This window comes from Alligator mississippiensis, chromosome 6 (assembly GCF_030867095.1).
Source record: "Alligator mississippiensis isolate rAllMis1 chromosome 6, rAllMis1, whole genome shotgun sequence".
Lineage (NCBI taxonomy): Eukaryota > Metazoa > Chordata > Crocodylia > Alligatoridae > Alligator > Alligator mississippiensis.
In genome coordinates this window covers 36,289,822-36,303,314 of record NC_081829.1, presented here as the reverse complement: position 1 = coordinate 36,303,314, position 13,493 = coordinate 36,289,822, and the positions used below count along the sequence as shown (strand labels likewise).

Genomic DNA, 13,493 nt, shown 5'->3' with positions numbered 1-13,493 from the left:
TATTTTTTTTCTTTTTTTAAAAAAAGATATTTTTTTTCTTGACCCTACTATTTCCTCCTGATTTCTTTGGTTTTTTATAGACATTAATTTGCAGGGGGGAAAATGGTTTTTACTTTTTATGGTGTTCCACTGCATTGAGAAGAAATACTAAAGCAGATTCAACCATTAATCTGTTCTGCCTAAACCAGAGAAGAAAGTGTAGAGTAAACATTTCTATGGAGTGGCTCCTGTTTCTGTCCAGCTCTGTGTCAGCCATCCTCCCCTCACTCTCATATATTTTAGATAAGTTTACACAACAAGGTTAAGGTGTGATTGTAGTACACAGGTACATAGATCCATGCAACCTGTAATCTAGTGTGTAACAATATTATAAAGGATGCAGTGGCAAGAACTTTAGTGTGGACTGTGTCAACCAACCAGAAAACCTAAACACAAATTCAGGTTTGCTAGCTCAGGGCACATTGTTATCTGTGTCAGCTGTACTGAATCTAATATACCTACCCACACTACAATCAAATCTTTGTTTTACTTGGTACAATATATCCTTTTGTTAAATCTTCATTTAGGTTAGCCTCCTTCATTTTTCTAGCTATCATGTTCCACTTGGTATGGAATTCTTATTCAATAAATCAAGTCTGAAGACAACCTGGGTAGTATTATAGTTTTAGTTTGAAATACATTGATGAGTAATGCACTAACATACCAGAGAACCAAGTCCAAAAGAAGCAAGTTCTACAGTTCACAGTAGAGGTTTCTTTCATGACTAGAGAGCAGACATAAGAAGGTAAGGGAACCCAATGATATCCTTCTTTAAGGTGGGTTCCTGTTTCCACTCAAGTCATTGAAAATTTTTCTGTCAATTTTATCCAATGAAAAATTAAGCTGTAGTGTAATTAATAGGAGTCTCCGAGGTTGGACCCAAACAGTCTCATTTCAAGTGACAAGTGAAATAGCCAAGTCAGAGTAGATCTGGCCTGCATTTTTTCTGAGTCCCACTCAAATGCTTTGATGATACAGAAAGAGAGACACAGGGAAAGATAGGGAGAGAGACAAGCCACCTACAAATGTTCATTGCTAGTAATGGAAAACTACTAAAAATGATTCTGGGAGAGGGAGCAATATAAGCCTGCAACCACCCCCTCATTCTGCTTCTTGAGCCTTCCCAAGACTGGGGTGATCCTAGTCTGAGTAAAGTGTGGGCTGCTCCAGTCTCCCTGTTCCTAGGGAAAACACTTGACATAGGCTTTTTAGGTCTGTGGAATGGCAAAAAACTGTTCCCTGGGAGACTGGGGCAGCAAGGCAAAGCTCCCTGCTATTTTTCACATGGGGGACTCCATTAAACTCCCAGTGTCCAGAAGTCAAGCTGACTGAGCAGCAGGGCAAAGCCCCCTTCCCACTTCTTTCTCTAGGGACTCAGGTAAGTGATCAGCCAGCAGGGAGTAGCTGGCAGCTGGTCCTTCCCTCCTGTGGCCCCATTTTCCAGAAATCCAGGGAGCTTTTCCCCAAGGGTCCACTCTCCTGGTCTCTAGGAGGAGTTAAGTCATAGAAATGTGCAATCATTTATTCTCCCAGGAGAAACTCTATTCTAACTGGAGTTGACATATTTTTCTCCTGGAACCATCATTTTTGCTCCAGGAGAAAAAGTTGGAACATCCTGTATGCTTGTAGTTTCTACCAAGAGAGAGGCAATTCTCCCAGTAGAAACAGAACATCTATACATGACCAGAGAGGTATGAGTATTCTACGCATATAGAAGAAAGCAAACTACAATAAGATATTGATGTGCTGTGAGGTCCCTCAGATAGTTTTCCTTTGAAGATAATACTGTGTCTGGCCTCAGCCCTAAAATCCAGAGTTCATTCTTTTGGATTTTTTAATACTGGAAGATATGTAGGATCCACCTGCCTTCTGGGAACTGATTGTGTATGAATTAAAAGGGCTGGTTTATAGTAGTTTTCTGCATAGGGCCAAATTTTGGAATTACTCCCAGTCAATTTCTACAGAGCTACAGTAGACAACGTGAGCATCATAGAGGCAGAAAGAGGACAAATACAGCAGTAAAGATAAAGACAAAAGAAAATAATAGGCAAAAGGAACCAAATGCTTATATAAATTAACAAATGAGCAAAAACCAACAGGAATTAATAAATAATAAAATAATTAAAAGAAGGAAGATGGAACATAGAAGCTTTCCAAAGAATATAAAGCTGAATTAAATAGAAAAAAGAAGGAATATTTATGCTAAGGCGACTTTAAGCACAGCTCTGAAATAAAAAGGCAGTATACAAGATGCACTGGAAGCTCTAACTCAGATGTTCCTTCCTGGAGAAAGAATGCTAACCCCATTCTACCTTTAAACCTGTAGCAAATTATGACGCAGCACATGCCAGCTGAGTGACATCGGTCTGCTCAGTGAAAAAAAGCTCCAGTTCCTCCCATTCCCTCTCTTGCCCATCTACTCCAGGCATGGGGCAGTAGGCAGTTGCAAAGTATTTGCTTATTCCTATGCATGCAATCAAGGTCTGAATAGTTTAAGTAAGGGTTTAATAAGGATATTTCACTCTTCCTGATTATGTTGTGCAGATATGCCATCGAAGACATGCACAAAGACAAAAAGAAGCCTTGGCCTATTTTCAAACTATGACATATCAGAGATGGATACAGTTTTGGACAAGGCCTGGAGAATGATCGAAAAACTTTTTCTCAGACCTATTTGTAAGAAAATTTCTTGCCTAATGCCATTGAATTCTGTAGCAAATAGCCCCACTTAAAGAGCTCAGCAGTGTAGGCTGAATTATAGCCACTGGTTTTCAAAATTTACTACCTTTATTAGTTATTTTATTACTTTATATCAGAAAAGAGTTTTAAGTGGCTTGGAAAAGTAAAAATAATGAGATCACTTTTACAAGTGACTTGGTTGTGAGGTTAGACATCCTGCCGCCTTTGAGACAGCATAATTTTGATTCCTCATCAAACTGGGAATTTCATGAACCATTATCAGCATGTTATGTCTCTCAGCAAAACATAGGAAAGAGCTACTTGTCAAAGAAGAACACTGGCCCCAAGCAGGAAAGGACTGAAATCTTTTTGCTGGGCTGCCATACATCATAAGAACAATCTCTTGGAAGTAAAAAAGAAAATAAGAGGTGTTACAAAGGGCTTCACTCTTTCTTTTTGTGAACCTGGGTTTTTATTGGTTTTGTTACCTTTTTCCCTTCTAAACCATACTATGTTGCCTGTGTTCACATTATCTTGATTATCTTACCAAGCCTAATTAATAATATCAGATGGCAACATGTAAACCCAGGAGGAGAGATTGATAAACTTTGCAGCACCCCATCTTCTCTGTTGGATTGTTTTCCAATGCACTTGGTTTGCTAAAGAGAGAGATGAAAGATCAATAGATAAGAAACTCAGAAGACACTTGATTTCACCTGAAGAAAATTCAAAGCCATTGAGACTTAGGAGTTTGACAGCTCTCTCTAAAATGTGTCAAAGAGCACTTGAGTAGCAGCTATTTCTAGGCTTGATAGTTAAAGTTTGGAAAAGAATTTGTCCATTTGACTTTCTCTGTAACCCAAACTTGCATGCTAATAAAGCCATTCACTTTTTAAAGATGCATTTCTTTGTGTGTGGACAGTAAAAGGTCTTTCAAGAAATAATTATAATTTAATGTACATTAAACGTTCCATCTGTTTACATTTTTTAAATATTTGCCTCATACCCATGGTCAAAGAGCAAAAGGATAGAGAATCTGTGGGGGAAAAAAATTGCTCATTCAAAGGGTGGAGGGAAGAAACAAATCAATGGAAGATCATTTTTCTGAGTCATCTCTAGCATATATAACCTGGATGGTGCAGTGAGCATCATTAGCGGGCTTCGGCTGTTGTTGTTCAGCTTTGTCTCCTGATCATTATTCAGGCTAGTACCCCTGAACAGGCTACTTAAACCAGCCACTTTTCCTTTCTGGATGGCTCGCAGGGATTGGCGTCGATATTCGTCCCGAGCTCTGCGTGCTTTATGACTCCTTTCTTCATCTGCAGCTTTTGAGCGGCGCACTGGATGTCAGGTAAGGCAAGAAAGAAAATAATTTGGTTTCTTAAATACAGAAATATACATATTTATTTCTAATAAATACACAATGTATCTTCAAAGAGATGGATAATTGTCTGGTAATGCCATTAGTGATTATGTATAGAAGATAAAGGAAGTCTGAACGTGTTTGAATAATAAACTCGTCATCATTATGCCTTATTCCTCAGCATATTACACAATGGGTGCAGACAGAAATGCAGCTCCCCCCTGTAACTGAGAATGTTTTACAGGAAGCATTCTGAGTTACAATGATCCCTGGACCAAACAGAAATTCACTGTTGGTTCCAGGGGAGAGAGGAATCTAGCTGCTGGCTGGAAACCTGCAGCTGGTTTCCCCCAGCAACAGCCCGTCCTTCTCCCAGCCTGTCCCTGTTTCAGAATGGAAGGGCAGAAAGGGAACAGATGGAGCTTATTCTAGGAGTTCCCCATCTAGCACTGGAGGATGGGATGGGTGAATTGGAGCTCCCCTCCCCCCCCCCCAGCTCGGGGGGCTCCAATACACCCACCTGAAACTCCAGACCAAACTCCCTCCCATTATGAAAACAATGCGAGGCTGGGAGGCAGCACAGACAGAAGATACAGAAGACACTGTGTTTTGAAATGTTTTCATCTAATGCTTTAGGCAATGAGGGTTCATATTTTCAATTGAATGGCCATTTTGGAAGCTGTCTTCAGTCATGCACTTGTGTTAGGTCATGGCTATAGAAAACTTTCTGTAGCCAGATCAGATGAAAATTTTCACTTCTGTCTGCATCCAATGTTATCACATGTTATAAACATAGCCACTGCTGTAGAAAATATGCCACAAGTGAAACAGTCTTAGATCAATGACCAATCATATAAGAATGGGTAGAGTATTGGTTAATACTTGTGTCACCATAAAAAAGAATGTATGGCAGCAGAAATTGTGAGCAAGTAGATGTCCTAGCCCCTTGAAGTGCTCAAGTATCCAAAAATGTTGCTGCTCCCAAGGGGGCACATCTGCACATGGAATTAATACGAGGCAATAAACTCTAGTGCTTATCATGCCACAGTTTATTGCTCCTGAGTGCACTGTTTGAACATGAGCCTGGGACTGAAGCACATTAAGCAATGTCAGGGTATCCCAACTGGCAGAGGGCCCCAAGGGTAAGCCTGCCACCCTGGGGCTGCTTCTGCCTGGCTCAACATGCTGTGGAGGGGCTGGCTGGGGCACAAGGGTGCTTCAGTATGGGGTTAGTCAGTAGGTATCTGGGTCAGCATCTGGGCTTGTGCCTCAACCAGCTGGATCAGCATCTACATGCTGTGCACAAAAAATGCTCTGCAGGAGGGTAGTACTTGTGTTTACAAGCACTGCCCTGCTGTGGAGTTTATTAGTTTACTGCAGCTTAATAGGGCCATACATGTAGATATTGAGATGTTTACTGCAGAGCTAATTAGGTAGCGTCATGGGGCATGCCCAAGATAGCTACAGTTTGTGATGACTTACATGGGAGGATGACTATTTGCTTATTGTATCATGGGAATTCCCACAGCATGCATATCAGGCTGCTGCACCCTGACTCAGGATGCACATCTGCAAGTATTGGAACCTACATAGAAGCCCCCGTGCTGTGCTTATAGGGAGAACCCTGCAGGGGATTCCTGCAACATATGTTCTCACTTCCACACTCATGGGACAGCAACTAGACTGAAGCCCCAAGAGTGGCAAAGGCCTGATTCTGCAGGACAACACTTCCAACAACACCTGTAGATGCCAATGAACCAGATCTTCAGTGCCAGAAAGCATCTTGACACAGCTGATTCTGCTCCAAAGATGATGTCTGTTTATAGTCAGTAGGTTATTACACAGGAAACACTTCATGTACACATTGGCTGCTTTATGAAAAATTTAATCTTTAACCTCATGCATTCAGCTACACCAGACATACACCAAACATTCTGTTCTGGCACAGAACATGTTCCAATGTTTAATTTTCAGCACATGCGTAGAAAAATTCAATTGGACTATTTACACAGACAAATACACCCTTAAGTTCTTTGATAGATTGAGGTACAACAGATACAACACACCTAGGCTAGAATGTATTGCTATTAATGTATGTTTTCTTATAACTGAATTTCATTCAAGTTATATAAAATACATATAAAATACAAGTAATATAAAATACAAAGCAATCAGTATATGCTGAGTGTCCTTCCACCATGGGAAGCAGTTCCTAAGAGAAGGAGTACAGAATATACTTGGCCAGGGTGGCTAACCTGTTGCATGTGTGCCCCAGTTGGCATGGGCAGCCTTTGTGTAGCACATGACAGATCAGAGAGGAGACAGGCAGCTCAGTGACAAATAGGGCAGGGAGCAGAAAGCAGAGCATCAGATCAGGCAGAGATAGGATAATCAGAGTGGCACTTGGGCAGGGTACAAGGATAATCTGTGACGTGCCTGCCAAAAAGGACATGTCTGCTGTACTAGGCCTTGGTTTATGAATATCTCATTCGTACACTTTTAAGCAGCATAGCATTTCTCTCTTTCAAAGGTTTCCTTGGCTGCCTCTTTCTCCACCTGTTTTCTCAGCTTTCACCAGTTGTTTGAGTCCCAGAAGACATTTCCTTGCACCACACTTGGTTATAAAAATTAAATTTAGATTAAGGATCACTCCCCTGTTGCATCTTTGTTGTTTTGCTTTGCCTTTTACAATAGAAAACATCTTAAACAACTAAAGAGACATGAAATTAATTGGAAAAGGTTGCTTGGCGCTTTCACAGGGGAACACAAAAATTGAATTTCTGCAGTTAGAGCTAAAGAACCAGGCTCTATCTAGTGCTATAAAACACTCCCACTATATGTGTATTGGTATAAGGGAGGGAGGTGAGGGGGTGGGTGACATATGACTATACCAACTATTGGGTTGCACTAACATGTAAAATTGAATTTCTACAAATAGCAGACTGATACTCTTTACTGAGGTGCCCTCAAATGAGACATCCTTAACTAAAGCATTCAAACACTTCTTATTTGGAAATCTGTGTAGTAAAAGGACAGAAAAAAAGGAATTTTCTACACCTGTTTAACATACAGTCAATTAGCATTTGACTACTGACATTAGCCAGCCCCAATTAAAACATTGTGATCTCTCCTAGCACAGTTAGAGCTGTCTACGCTACAAGCCTGCTGGCACAACTGCTAGGGTGTTAGAGCTCCTCAGAGTAGATACAGCATATGCCAGAGGATGTATCAGAGTTACAACAGCTCCCTAAAAGCCACAAACTTTGCCAGAAGAAGGCTTCTTCTGCTTGCAGAGCTGCAACCAAATTGGAAGAATTGCCAGGATACTTACTGTAGAGAGAGTGTGATCTTTTCACATTTTTAGCTGGCACAGCTGTAGAAGTAGAACATTGTAATGCTAAACCTAAATCAATTCCAGCAAACTCTCAAGAAGGATGTTTGTGCCTGAAAGCTTGCAAAGAACAATTTTTCCAACTATTTAGTTGGTCTCATAAAAGATATCACATTTACCCAAAGAACCTTGTATACTCAAGAAGGAGAGTGTTTGAAAAACCTATGACAGCTTGGCAGCAAAAAAGTGAATAGGAAATAATTTTACTAATACATCAATAGGGACTATTAATGTTGCCTATATTAACTTCAAATAGACTGCTTATTTTGTCATATTTTTCCACTAAATCACTTTTGTGGGTGTTAACTTCATTGCAGACAATATGTTGTTCGCTTATCCTATCACTTATCTTCAGTATCTATCAGTAGCTATTCCACCACCCAGATGAACAGTAAACACAATTTTGGTTTAGCTTTAAGGGCCATCCTCATCCATGCTCTAAACTAGGGTGGTTGTGGCAGGATTGATAATTGCTACTGGAGGCAGTAGCTTGATTTTCTTTTTAACATTTGCTTACTGGATGTTAAAGTTTTGTTTTGTAGTGGAATAATTTCCCTCCCTGAGGTTATTTGTGTCTTAAAACATCATCAAAATGGGGCCAGAGGCACCAGAAGAAAATGATCTGATAAATGGTGAGCACTCACTGTGCAATTCTCAGTGTACATAAGATGTTTTAAAAAAACAAGGGAAGCTCTACAAGTATAGTTTTTTGTGTATGCCCAACAACCCTAATTCTCACATATACAAACTCTTCCTCTATAGCAATCATATCTTGGCTAGCACTGTACAGTAGAAAACTACATGCAATGGGGATGCTTATATGCCTTTAGCTTTCATACCTCAAATGAAACAAGCAAAAATGTATATGGATATATCCAAATTATGAACAACTGATCCTCAACCTTTTGAATATACTAAATTGAATATTTTCCCTCCTACTCTATCTGCTCTTACCAGCTGCTTCACTCCCAAAATTTACTCCAAACACCTGGATTATAAAACCTAAATCGAGCAAAGGTACACTCCTAAGTGTGTTTTAGGGCACTCGGTGAAACCAGGAAAGACCAAAAGAATGAACCACAAGAAATAAGTGGCCAAGGGATGGCCAGGAAGTTTGGGGATTTAGTAAAGTCCACAATAAAAGGGCATGTGGTATCAGAAGGGTAGAGAGATTAAATTAAAATAGATTAAATTTAACAAGCAATACAAGAAAAACTATCTAGTTTCAGTCTTGTGTTTTGATGACATTGGCAGAATTCCAGTTCTGTCGACCTTTTAAATGCACCCTGCAGTTTCCAGTGTAGTACTGCAGACTGTACTATTGCAAAGAGGGGATTAACAGGGAAACAGATTTTATTACTTAATCTAGAGATGGCTGAATTTTAGTGGACAGTGACATGATCCTAATATGCAACCTTAGTGTCGCTAGTATTACTTGGAAAGCTTTTCCTGTTTATTTTTTTAAGACTGTAAAGAAATCGACAATAATTGCTCTAATTATTGTCTTGGCATTATCCTAAAAAGAATGCAAAGAACAGCACTGATGATGAGCTATGATTATAATGCTGCATGTTAAAAAAAATAAGGTAGACCTGTGTTACAGTTATAGCACAGCTAACATAGTTCCAAACACAATCGTCTTCCCTGACTTCTCTATTGAACCCATGATAGGATTCTATTCCCATGATATAGATACTTCAGGCTTCCCTGTATATCTGGAAGAGAGAGAATGGTAAGAAAACAAAGTATCTGCTTCTTCCATTTCCTGCAACAATAGCATTTCAACTCCAATGTGGCCAGATGTATGCAAAATATACATAAGCTAGCACATGTATCATTAGGAGTCAGTGATCTGGACTACATTTTCCAGATCAGTTTAAGTACAAAGCATTAAGGAGAGCAGCTTTGGTTGGAACAACTGAACATCAAAAGTAATTAGCCTTTTTCCAAGTACGTTGGAACTATGACTTACATCCTCCTCTCTCTCTCATATATTTATCTGTTTTATCTTTTGTGTTTTGCAGTGTTCCCATCAAGTATTCCTTAATGGGAGCTACTTGAAAATTGGTTCCAACCATATGGGTTTCTTACTGGTCATTCCTTTAGAAAGAAAAATGTATTGTACTCTTCATTTAATCACTTCAAATACCTTCATCAGAAATGGAGGCACTATATCTTACCCCCAAATTGTCCACTAAAGCATATGGAACATACACAGTGCTCTTAAGGTACCCCCTCCCCCACCCCTTTCAAATGAATTTCCTTTAGAAGCCCAAGGACTGTTAAAGGGAATTAACTGAAGTTATTGATTCAAGATTTGTAACATTAATTTATGGCTGGATAGCCATTGTTGTTAAGGGGAAATGAAACTATAGACAAAGGTCAACCTTGTTTCCACCCCTACCTATCAAGCATCCATGAAGGGCCTTCTTCAAAATTCACAATCGAAACTATGTAGGTTCTAGGGCTGGTCCTACTCTTTCTGCACAGTCCCACATGCTCAGACATCAAAGTTCAACTCGTGGAAGTGTAACATGCTTCAGGTCAAGTTTTTTTTAATTACCAAACCCTTCTATAACTCAGTGTCACTCTCAATTTCCTCCTACCTCCTAGCTTTCTCTAAAAGGGAAATATTTTGCTTGGATCAAAACCAGTCACAGCTATCATTACACTATACACTTGCACATGAGACACATTCTGTGCTCCTTATTACCTTTCAGATCTCACTGCAGTCTTTCTCCAATAGGAAGGCAGAAGTAATTTAGATTGTTTAATGCACAAGCGGATTGCTTTTCTTGGTGGACTACCAAAATATAGTCCATTGTATACACTTACCCTAGGTATGAAACAAATTGCAGCATATTCTCATCAGATGTCACACTACTGGGCTCTTCTGGCCTTAAACTCCATAGGTCATAGAAAATTAGGATTGGAATGGAACTCAGGAGATCGTCTAATCCAATCCCCTGATCAATGCCTTAAAAACCTCCAAGGATAGAGATTCCACCACCTTCCCAGGTAACCCATTCCAGTGATTCACCACCCCCTGCCCCAGTGAGAAGGGTTTTTTTTGCTGATATCCAACATGGGTGGACCTATGTCATTAATATCCATCTATCTATGCAGACATTTGAGTACCTTGCCACATTAATGCATGTTACCATCACAGCTTCTTTGTGAACTAGAGAAACCATTTGCTTTTTGAACAGACCAGGAACAGAGCCAGATAAATTGGTGTGCTGAGGCTACACAAGAAGTCTGCTGGCTGAATGAGGAAATGAACTCAGGTCTCCAGCTGTGAAGTCCAGTATCCTGCTTTATCCTTCTGTTTTGCAATAGTATGCGATGGAGTTATTTTTTTTAATTCAGTTTTAATTAAGAACATAGCTACATTGAAAGCACTGTAGCTCATAAGCTAGCTTTCAGGTACCTAGCATAGATATTAATAACAGTGTAGCCATAACAGCATGGGCAGCAAAATCTACCAAGAACTGGGTAAATTCTCAGGCTGCTAACCTGTATCAAGCTGTGTTGCCACAATTTTGCTGATATTGCTACCTCAACTAGGTAGGGCATACCTGCATACGATCCACTTACAATGATCACTGCAGTATAGACCTGCACTGACAGAAAAAAACAATCTTCAAAGCTTGTAAGAGAAAAACATGGGAATAGAATACCTATTAACCAGTCCTAAAGCTTGGGGAAAACAAATGAGGTTCAGCAGAGTTTTGATTTGACCTGACATATTCTAGACCTGTTTACCAGCCCCTACAATTTGCCTAAACACACCAAATGATCTTTTTTCCTAAAATACAGCATTGTGTTTTATATTTTCAGTTAGATTCAGGAACTCCCTGTTTGCAGAGCTCACAGGATTCTAATGCTAGATCTTTTGATACTGATGTGGATTAATTCATGCTGTGCTGGGACTGTAGTCAAATGAGTCTCATCAGCTGTGAAAGATTAAGACCATTTTATGGTCTGTTTTTTGCTTTTGAAGAGTTATGAGTCACAGCTAAAGCTGATGAATGCTGCAAAATATGGTCCATGAATATGCATCCCAATTTCTAAATTATTTTGTTTCAGTTATGCCTTGGTTAATAATTCCTCGCCTGTAGCTCATTTAAGAGCAATTAACTATTGCTATTTAGTATTCCAGATTTAAACGTCAAACTTTTTAATGCATACATGGGTCACATGGTACATCTTTGTTTTGTAATTGGAAATTGGCTTCACATATATATTCTGCAATATACTTCCAGTTCAGAAATCTGTTTATCTTTAAGCATGTCCTGCTTAATCCTGTCCCTACTCAAATATGAACACATACCTCAAACTAAGAACTTGCTTAAAGGAATTGCTAAACTGGGACCTATTCACTTAAAATTCATCCTCTCATCTTACATTTCTGCCAGTAAACTTGTTCATGTGCATTTTGTGGAAGGCAAATACAAACAGGATGCATCAACACAACATCCTAAGGATATTCCTTTTAAAATGTCAACAAAAATCTAAAATTTTAGCAATTCTCACTCTGCTCTGCTTATTATTCACTGCAATTATGTTGATTGGGACTGGCCAAACAGTATTAACATAGCACTAAGTACATTTTATAGTTTTCTGCAAATAACTTATTGCGTGGAAGTATGTGTTTGATATTCAATGAAATTTCTATTTATTAGTCAAATTCCTTTGATAATTTTCAAGTCCTTTGTTTACTGTTTTGCAAAAGCCACAGGCCACTTTTAGAGACTGTGAAATAGAAAATTCCTACTTCATCATAGATCGTTAGCACAATGCTTAGCAACTGTGATAAGCAGTATCTATCCCAGTGATTCACAACTTGTGCTCTGACACTCGGGATGCCTGGGATCCTTTCAAGGATGCCACACAATGGTTAGGTATGCAAACATGATTCACAAAATAAACCTGGAGATGTGATATCTGTGGGATAGCTAAAGCCAGAGATTTCACAAGACAAACCCAGAGACAGCGCTGAAAACTTTCTGATCCGTTGTAGTCTTTTTGAGATCTTTGCAATCAAAGTATTGCTCTACTTTTTTTCTGAAGTCAAAGTGAAGACCTGGCATTTTCTGAGGGGTGCTTCAAGTTTAATTCTCAGCGCTCACTTCTCAGTCTCACCATATTATCGTCTATTACCAGGCCTGAAATATGGACTTCTTTGGTTCACACTTCTCCATGATTAACTTTCATATTAGTCCACTAATATATTTGCTCCCTGTATCAACTCACAAATTATCTCTAAGAAGCCCCTATCATGTGTCACCCACATGAAGTTTTAGTGTATAATTACATTTTCAACATCAATAACTTGTTATGGTGGTGATTATTCAGGATATTGAATGTTAGTCATTTTTTTGTGTTAAAATGCACTAAAATTATATATTTCAATTAGCATTGCAGTTCTTAGAGCTTTTATTGTTATTTGGCATAATCCAGCAAACCACAGAAACAAACTGAACAACAGAAACTAAATTTAGCAACACTTTGCCTACTGCCTCAGCAATAAACAGCTGAGGGATAATGTGATGATGAGAGATGAATCCTCATTCCATTCTAAATTCCATCTACTAAATAAATTAGTAGTGTCATCAATATCATTGCCACGTTCACTCTCCACAACAGCTGCACTAGCACTGCTGTTCCTTGTCAGCCCTGACCCCTAGAACTGCTCAGTGAAGGGGACTGACTTAAAGGAGATACGACTGGATGGAACCTGGCCCAGATCCTGGTGGATAACATATCTTCAACTGCAGGTGTGCAATGACAAAAATGCTAATGCTGCATCTACTTGTGCCCCTTTAATGTATTCATGTGCTTATTTATTTATTTAGTGTTTATGAAAGATGTGAAACAGTGCTGACCGCAATTACAGCAAAGCTAGCAGTAGTACAAGTATTCGTTTCTATGTTCCAGTTGGGAACCTGAGGACAACTTCAAAGGAGAAAGCAGTATTTAGAGTCAAACTGAAAAGTGAAGAGCATAGTGTTGTTATGC

At 39.3% G+C, this 13,493-nt stretch overlaps 1 protein-coding gene across 2 annotated transcripts in view; it reads right to left on the bottom strand.

Moving 5' to 3' along the window:
- The window catches only part of SH2D4B (SH2 domain containing 4B), a 119,383-nt gene that overhangs the window by 56,013 nt on the left and 49,877 nt on the right, over positions 1-13,493 (bottom strand). For both annotated transcript variants that reach the window (XM_059729798.1, XM_014602621.3), the window contains exon 5: positions 3,848-4,058. In XM_059729798.1, the coding sequence (XP_059585781.1) occupies positions 3,848-4,058 (211 nt within the window). The remainder of the gene's footprint in view (positions 1-3,847; positions 4,059-13,493) is intronic.